The sequence below is a fragment of the Micromys minutus genome (genome assembly GCF_963924665.1).
Source record: "Micromys minutus genome assembly, chromosome: 33".
NCBI classification, from domain to species: domain Eukaryota; kingdom Metazoa; phylum Chordata; class Mammalia; order Rodentia; family Muridae; genus Micromys; species Micromys minutus.
The window spans coordinates 21,518,730-21,527,907 of NC_137968.1; the positions used below are offsets into that span (position 1 = coordinate 21,518,730).

A 9,178-nucleotide genomic window follows, 5' to 3' on the forward strand; every position below is an offset into this window, starting at 1 on the left:
GGCACAGTGAGAGTCACTCATAGAGAAATGCCTATAGCAGGCATGTTCCCTAACTTAATTTCTAGGGGAGTAAAGAAGTTGACATGAAACCTGAGCATAAACGCTCAGAGCAGCATTTGTCAAAATCGGCCAGTGGTAGAAATATCTCAGAGACCATCAGGAGACAAATGGCTAAATAAAATCTGGGATAGTCATACAATAGAGTACTAGTGGGTCACAAGAAGGACTGGGTCACAGAAAAATATCAATGAACCTTGGGAATGTTATACTAATAAAAGGAGCCAATCACAGAAGACCATTGTTGTATGATTCTATTCATATGCAAATCTAGAATGAGGTTTTTATAGGGCAGAAAGTGGATTAGGGGATGGGGGTGGATAGAGTAGACACAAATATAAGGAGATGAAAGTATTCTCAAAACAAGCAACTGTCTATGGCCAGACCACCCTGAACATAGCCAATCTCATCTAAAATCAACTATGGCAGGGCTACATATGTCTGTGAATACAGTAAACATTGAATTGTATATTTTCAATTCATAAGTTATATAGTGTGTGAATTATATCTCAGTAAAGTTATTTTTTTTAAGCCTAATAAAGGGTATGGCTTGTGCTTTTTCTTCTGGGTACTTATAACTGAATAGATAAGATTAAAGCCCAAAGTCACCTATGGGATCCACCCTTGTTACTTTTCCTTCACTTCTGCTTCTGTTGCCAAGTCTGGATTGGTTTTAGTCTCCCTGATACAAGACACTGATCTCTGCCATGTCGCTCTCATGTCACGTCATAATATAAATGCTGATTATGACTCCCAGGATTGGATCAGAATCCACAAAAACCGAAAGAGAACAGTTCCAAGCTGTTCTTCTAGACCCATCTCTGTGGTGACAAACACAGGACTCTCACTCGGCTTCTCATAATGACATCTGTCTGTTGTTCAGCTACTTTCATAAACCTTGAAGAGCCGAATTCCTGTTTATTCTGATCTTATATAGCCAGTTATGATTGTATAATGTGATGTGAGCCTAGTGGCTGGGCCCTAGGCAGTGGTCATGCAATGGTAGTGGGCACTTTTACATTGCTTGGGCCATAACTGGGAATTTGGGAGAGTTGAAGGTTCTGCCATGTCCACCAATCTGTTCTTTGCTAAGCCATATTACTGGAGGTATGAAATTGACTCAGAAAGGCATATATTTACATTTAATAATTATGACTTACTATGAACTTCTGTTTTGTGAAAGAACAAGGGTTAGAAATAAATTAAACAAGTCAAACATACTTGTGTTAGCAAAACTTTGGGGAAACAAATGTTGGAGGTCCAGATACCTTGCTAAAGATTATCAACTCTTCAGGGATGTGGATGAGTTTGACATAGACTTGAGTCTCTTTACACAGTGGATTATGGTGGTTCTAGCATATTCGTGTAAATACGGGTTGCATTGTCCTGTACTGATTTATTTAAAGAAAGGTATGTGATGCAAAGCTGAGTTCCTGTGCCTTTGGGCTAACACTTCTTCCACTCAGGGCGTTGCCTTTCAGAAATGGCCACAGCTCATAGAAATATGATGTGACCCACAAACCTTTTGATGGTGGGCTTCAGATGTCCAGAACTGTAACATCAACACCTTTTGATTGTTTTAAGTCACTTAATTTTTGGTGAGTCGTTATGAGATTCTAAGATATAAATATAACTGTTCTCCTCAGCTATGTCTCCAGTCTTTGCAGCAGGAACCAAGACCTCACTCTATAACCCCAAACCTGGAGAGTCCTGAAGTTTCTGGGGAAGGGTGACCATTGAATGGAACTAGATGAATGAACTCACTGGATGACTCAGAGTCGTGCTCAGAGACTAGGATCTTGAGGGGCCAGTAAATGGAGCTGATATATTTTGATGGAAAAGTTGGGAGCAAGGAAAAAAATCAGACTGTGGTTGGGAATAGGAGATGGAAATGAACTGTTGGAGATGAGGAGGGAAGAGGATGGAGCCTGGTAGACACTTGGGATATTTCCTCTTCACTTTGGCTTTGCATCAGCTCTGGAAACTGTCTTTGAAAAGACCCAGTCAGAACTTGGAAGGAGAGGCCCAGTCCAGAGGATAGTCCTGGGAGAGCCACTAGCTTTGTTTGCTTGGGTCATTCATTTCATCTCAGGGATTATTTCCACCTCTGTAATTCTGGGAAGACTTTAGCTATTTAAGTCCAAGTAGAGAAAGAAAAATATCCTAGGACAAACTCACTTGCAAAACTAGCAGGAGTGAGTTGGTTGCCTCTTCCTGGTTTGGTTCCCACACTGTGTGGTTATTCACAGTGTCACCCTTCATTTCCTCTAGGGCTGTCACCTAGGTGATGTGCATCTGTTTACTTACTCTGTGGTGCTTTTGTGATTAACTTTTAAATGTCTGAGTGCCATAAATCTCACCCTCCCTTTAAATATCGTAGAGTGTACCCTTTCAGTGTAGTGGGCCTCTTTCCTTTGAGGCTGTTCCTATCCCTGTTAAAGGCCTCAGCATTTCAGGCTTAGATCCTAGACCCTCGAATGCCAGCCTCTGTTTGGTATATGCATTGTTTGGGGCCAGTGAAAACCCAGGGCTTTATCTCTGGATCTGCTGCTTTCAACACAGGTCCCTTCAACTACAGCAAGTTCTTAGAGAAGTCCACGGGACCTTTTAGCGTATATCCTATTGCTCACCCCTCCCAAGCCTTTATCATCCACTCTCAAGGGAGTTTGCAGCTACATTTAATTTTACAACCTAACAAAGAAGTGGTTTGATGAATGTGACCTCACTCCACGTTTCAAGGTCCGTGTGTCTTATAAGCAATCTGTGAGGCTGAGTCTTTTCCTGAAAACATTTACAATGGTTTGAGGTGGTCCCCAATGGTTCTGGGAAAGACTTCAAAACTAGAAGGAAAAAAAAAGACCCTTCGTACTAGCTGTACATTAGACACTGGAGGGGAGTAATCACATTGCACTGTCAGCCAGAGTGGCCACCAGCCTGGAAGTATCTGTGTGCATCTGTGATATGCGTTCCTGCAGTTTTCTGGAAAGCAACTGGCTGGTGTTAGAGTGTTGGCAAGATGGAGCCACAGCGTTTGAAGGCCACAAGATCCCATGTGGCAGATAAACAAGGCTAAACTGGGAATTTGTAGCAGAACTCCTGTCCACACTGACCTGGCTGACCACAGACAATTGTGTTCTTAGATCCCACATTCTCACACTGGGATGCCCTGTCCCTAAATTCTTCTGGAAGAAGGGCACAGGGAAGGCAAGTGAAGTAATAACTGGGGCTGAATTCTGACTGTCGGAGGGGACCACAGGCTCCAACTTGTTCTCTGTATTCTTCTCACACAGCTTATAACCACCGCAGTTCTGATACATGAAGTCTGGCCACTGTGTCAACAGGGTTCTTCCAGCTCATTGGTGCTCTTTGACGAGGAGTATGTGAGAGCAGTCTCATGTGTCTTCATATGTCCCCAAACTGGCCTCCATCTTCCTTTTCTGTCTCTTTTAAAAAGATCTATTATATATGCATGTGTATGTATATGTGTGTATGCTCTGTCTTTATGCACACCAGAAGAGGGAATCAGATGCCATCAGAGATGTGAGCCACCATGTGATTGCTGGGAATTGAACTCAGGACCTCTGGAAGAGCGGCCAGTGCTTTTTAACCCCTTGATCCATCTCTTCATCCCTGTTCTGTTTTTCTTAAGGACACCTGTCATTGGATTACAAACCTACCCAGGTATCCCAGGAGACTATTTCCTAGCACCCTTAACTCAATCACATCTGCAAAGACGCCTTTTCCAAATAAAAGAGAAGGCCATTCTCCTAGCTCCTGGGAACATAAACCTTCTAGAGGCCTCCAGTCTACCTTCTGTGATGGAGAACAGGCTGGCCCTGCTTAATGCACAGGCTGATGTAATTGGATCTGAGCTCACTGTTAAGAAATGGTTTACTGGTTACCAGTGGGATGCTGTGCACAGCACACAGATTGTGTGGGGGAAAGGACTGGAGGTTAGGATCTGAGTTCTAGGCCAGAACCATGCTCTGAAGTGACTGAACTTAACTTGAGCGCACGTCAGTGGACCTGAGCTCGACCCTAAGGTGTGGTCCCAGGCTCTCCAGAGTTCTTACCGAGAACTATTAGAAACACAAAATGTACAGTTCCTTCTTCCCTATCTCCCCTCCTCCCCCCAAGAGCTCGATGACTACTATGCCTTTGAACATTTAAGAAGCCATGTGTAGCTCTGATATCTAAGGGGCTGCTGGTACATATATTCTTTTTTGTGTCCTTCTCTGTGGTGGGTCAGTTAGTAGGGATCACTCCAAAGGGTAAGTCTAGGCTGAGAAAGAGTGTACATGTTAGGGAGAAGCTGGGGACCATTTGGAGTTGCCCATGCCCCAGGTCACCCACATACTCAGGGGCATCATAAGATCCCGGGGGTACACAAATGCTCCAAGCTAGAATCTAAGTTTTGCATCATTTGGAGAAACAAACTATCATTTTATTATGAAACATTATAATTTTTGACTTGTATTGGTGGATGAGAGGTAGAAGTGCATATAATCTTTCCGGTGCTTGGGCCTTCCAGCCTTCCTTCATTCACCCCATCAGCTTCTGACCCTTCATGGTTCTTTATGTACAGACTATACACCACATTTCAGAGGCTTCATGCAAAAAAAAAAAAAAAAAAAAAAAAAAAGTAAAATACCTCATTTTATGTCAATAGTGGGATAAAATGATATTTGTATATAATTTTCAGTTAATGAAACTGTATCATCAAAAAACATAACTTGTATATATTTTTTCTTTTAAAATTTGGCTTCTTAAAAACTGAAGTGAAATTGGGCATAGTGGCACCTGCCTTTGTCCTCAACATTTGGGAGGTGGAGGTAGTAGGATCAGTCCAGGCTAGCCCGGGCTAGCCCAGGCTTGCCTCAATTACATGAGTCCAAGGACATCCTAGACTAACCTGTCTTCAAAACAAAAATAGAGCTGGGAAGATTGTTCAGTGGGTAAATTATTTGCTATATAAGCAAGAGGTCGTGAGTTTAGGTCCCTAGCATCTGTGTGAAAAGTGGTATCCACCTGAAATATAGTAGGTACTCAGAAACAGCAGGGTCCCTGGGCTCGCTAGATAACCTGCCTAGATGACCAAGGAGATCCATATTCAGCAAGAGACCTTTTCTCCAAAACCAAGGTAGAAAGTGCCAGAAGAAGCCACTGGACACCAGAATTTGGCTTGCACATTTAAGATCACATATACCTGGAGGATAAACTTGCAAAGCTGTATGCAGTGGTGTATGCCTGTTATCCCAGCACTGAGGACTGAGAACTGCCATCATTGAGGCAATGTAGCAAGTCCCTATCTCAAAGTAATATTTAAAGTATCGAAGTGACCATGTGACTTACCGTTGTGACTACTGGAGAGCTTTACTTTAGACATTTAAATTCTGCCCTGGCAGGGCTGTCACACAGTCTTCAAGTCAAATTATGTCAATGATACAGGTTTGCTTCAGTGTGTGTTTGCCAAAGGAGATGAGATTCTACACTTTCTACCAAATCAGAGATCTCTCAGGCAGCCAAGGGTCTGACAGCCCCACCCTTTGTTTCATAATTTTATGATTTGGGGCAAATGTTTTACGTTAAGTCTTTCATTTCTATCTGATAGTTCTTGTATCACATCTGTTTTACAGGCCTGCTGGGAAGACTGAACAGGACGATGACAAATAAGTGACCCTGAGCTAGGCAGTGGTCACACAGGAACTCTACACAGGAACAGGTGTGGTGACTTCATTCTGTGGTCACATGCAAGAGGGGCATGAGAACTCTGATTCTGGCACCCAGTAGGTGCTCAGCCCAGGTGTTTTTTAAACAAACCCTAGGTTAAAAATAAGAAATAGGAGTTTATATTAAGCATGCTACATCATTACCACACCCAACCCCTGTCTGCAGCCCATGGCCAGGTATCTGGACCTCACCACAGAGCATCAGGAAAGTCTCAGCCTGGAAAGTACCCTGGAGTTCTCTTCCACTCAGCAAAACTCAGGCATAAACATCCTGAGGCTTCCTCATAAGGCCTTTCCTTGACAGCTGTCTGCCAGGTGTGAGATGAACCACAGTAGGAAGTGAGCAGGAGACCACAGCCTCTAGGCTTTTTCTTTGATGTCCAGTAGCTGCCACTGCCAAGCAGGGTTTGCCTACTAGCCTCTCCCTCACCATGAATTTAGCTCCTTCCTTATCTGATTCCTCACTATCTCCCATGGGAAAGGCCAGAGTGATTTTGACAAGATTAACATAGAATACACTTCACTTCTAATGAAGTTCCCCACAACTTCAAGGTCTAATTAAATGTCACAAGATTTAGCTTCCAGTAGCCTCAAAATTAATGTGCCCCTGTGATAACTTAGTGACTGACCTCAGATGAAGAGATCCTTGGAAGTGATCAGAAAACATAAGGCAGGCAAGTCACCAGGCTTAATTAATTTTGAAAAGTAATAAGTGAAGAAAATGATTTTCCTACCCATTCCTTTGCAGGCTTTGTATAACTTTTTGGCATCTCGGTCAGCATCAAAGCCATGGTGATGGCTCTCTTTGGCCTGGAGAGGAAATAATTCAAAGGGTGAGGTGAATAATGCAGTCATTCTTAAGTTAGTTTTGCTGGATTTGACAACCAATTAAAAGACTAAGCCATCATCCAAACTCAGGGCAGATACCGCTCTGCACGTGGGTGTTTGTGGGAATCAGCTGGGGAAGCTTTGCCCCCAGAAAGATGGCTGGTACTTTTTGGTGCCAGCTAGCCTCAGTGGTTATGCGAGAAGGGTCTCCTCTGTTCTTAAGGACAATTAATTGCTCTAGCTAACTCCGTGATAAGTGATTTCCATAGCAACCCATCTGTGTGTATCCTTTTCTCTCAAAGCACGATACAGCGGGCCAGTGTCCCTGGAATGTTTGTCCTCTATGATGGGTAGTCAAGTATATCAAAGGATCAGGATTTGCTAGCCAAAGCTGAGGGAATCTTACTACATTATCTTGTTGGCCTAGATCAGTGCCATCCACACAGGAAGGACATCATTTTGTCAGAGACTCTGTGAACTGACAAGGGAGTAGTTTTTAGCTTTCAGTTCTTGTGGGAGAGAAAAGTCCTGTTTACATATTGGGCTCTCTTGTATTTCAGTCTTTGGGTTAGTCAACCACTGATGAGTTCTTTTATGTATGCCGATCTCCTTATTATCCTAACAACAATAATAATAATAGTAATGTTGCAAGTGTGAAGGTTTTCCTTCACTCAGTCAATAAACTTTGTTTTTCCTTAGTTATTTTAAAAAGACACTTTCATTAGCATTATACTAAAAAATACATTTGCATAAATGACAGATAACCATCAAAGTAACAGATCACGATTAAAAATGTAAAGGTAGGAGGCTCAGTCACCATTCTCAAGCTGGTATACATGAGTTTTCCCAACTCTTTGCATTTCCTCACCCAATGAGGTGTCCACATGTTTCCTTCAGTGAAGCTGGCTCACACTTTACCTCCTTGCACAGAGATGTGAAAAGCAAACCATACACAGGACAATGGCCATGTGTCATTTGTCTGGTTCACATCACTGTTTTTTCGGTGGCTTGTCCCTCCCACATTTTTGGTGACCCAAATGGGGCTGTCAGTCATGAGGCCTTGTTCTCATCATCGTTGTTCAGCAATGTGGACACCAGCCCTGTTGCTCGGCTTGTCATGATCTGTTCAGAATGCAGCAGTCCAAATAGAGTCAAGCAGTCTTTCCCTTAGTTAACATACTGGTAGAGGTATAAGAGGTCATCTATTGGTTCTGAGAAGCGGAGTGGCTCTTAGGTTAAAATTGTTGGTGGCCATTTTGCCCACTGCATGCTACACAGAGAAAGTATAAGAGAGAGCAAGAGTTAGTGAGGAGAGAGGAGAATGGGCTAAGAAAAAAAGAGAAGGAGAAAGGGGAAGGTAAGAAGAAGGTGGGGGAGGAGGAAGGAGAGGAGGGAGAAAAAGAAGGGGGAGGAGGAGGGGATAAAAATATCTCATCATCGCAGTGCCTGGATCCTTGACTTTCTGTTTCATTCATAACAACCACAAACTTCCCCTTTGACTAAGAGATTATGGTTTGGGTTTCTGCCCTCAAGACCCTGAGTATCCTGACCAATTCAGAAGGTTTCCATGAATGGAGAATAATGGGTTCTGAGAGTCAGGGGTTGCGGGTGGGGTGTCTTGGGAACCATGAAGGCACGGGCCATCAGTTTTAAAAAACAATTTCTTAAAGAAAAAATTTTACAATCATTTATGTACTGATTGATAGATTGATTTTGTTTGTTTATGCCTATGGGTGTGTACATGTAACAGTGTCTGTGTAGAGATCACAGGATAATTTGCAGTGTTCTTTCTTTCCACCATGTAGGCCTTGAGGTTGGAACTTGGTGGCAGGTGTTTTTATCCATTGAAACATCTTACCAGCCCGACATGACCTGTATTAAAGTATTGAAACAAGCCAGGAGATGGGCTAGCATTTTTAGAACATCTGCTACATATCGGTCAATTTATAGACCTTTACTATCCACAGAGAAAAATGAACACTCATAGCCTGCCTTAGAGGTAAGGACCCCTAGCTTCAGGTCATGCACCATCATGCTCCTCATCCTGCTTATGCTCAGGCAGGGGACTGACATTCAATCCTCCTTACCAAGATCTCATGTGTGCTTGCTGCTTTTGGAGGTTTGTTGGTTAAGAGCTGCCATATTATTTTCAGGGCTCATTACCAAGAAATGCTTAAAAATGGGGACACATTCCAACATGGCGATGTCAGAGGGCTCAGGCAAACATGGGGTTCTTTGAGCATGAAACCCTTGAGGCTGCACAGACCTCCTTGTACACATAATGTGTGTATGTGTGTGCCTGCTTGTATATGTATAAGCACGCGTTTGCCATCTCGCCAGCATGGAGGACAGAAGACAGCCTTGGGCATCAGTCCTCACCTTGTTTGAAACAAGGTCTGTTGTTTGCCATTGTGCACACCAGTTTAACCAGACTGGGAGCTTCTCTGGATGCTTTCTTTTCCACCTCCCATATTGCTGTTGAAACTCTAGTATTACAGATGTGTGTTACTGTACCCAGTGTTATGTAGATTCTGCTAATTTGAACCCAGGTCCTCAAGTTCATG

General features: G+C 43.1%; 1 protein-coding gene across 1 annotated transcript in view; it reads right to left on the reverse strand.

The window, feature by feature from the left end:
- Positions 1 to 8,813, reverse strand: part of ANXA13 (annexin A13) — a gene marked incomplete at both ends in the record, with an annotated part of 31,365 nt that extends 22,552 nt beyond the window's left edge. The window contains 2 exons of the mRNA XM_080909417.1: positions 6,521 to 6,596; positions 8,778 to 8,813. Of these exons, the coding sequence (XP_080765543.1) occupies positions 6,521 to 6,596; positions 8,778 to 8,813 (112 nt within the window). The remainder of the gene's footprint in view (positions 1 to 6,520; positions 6,597 to 8,777) is intronic.
- Positions 8,814 to 9,178: the final 365 nt, after the last annotated feature.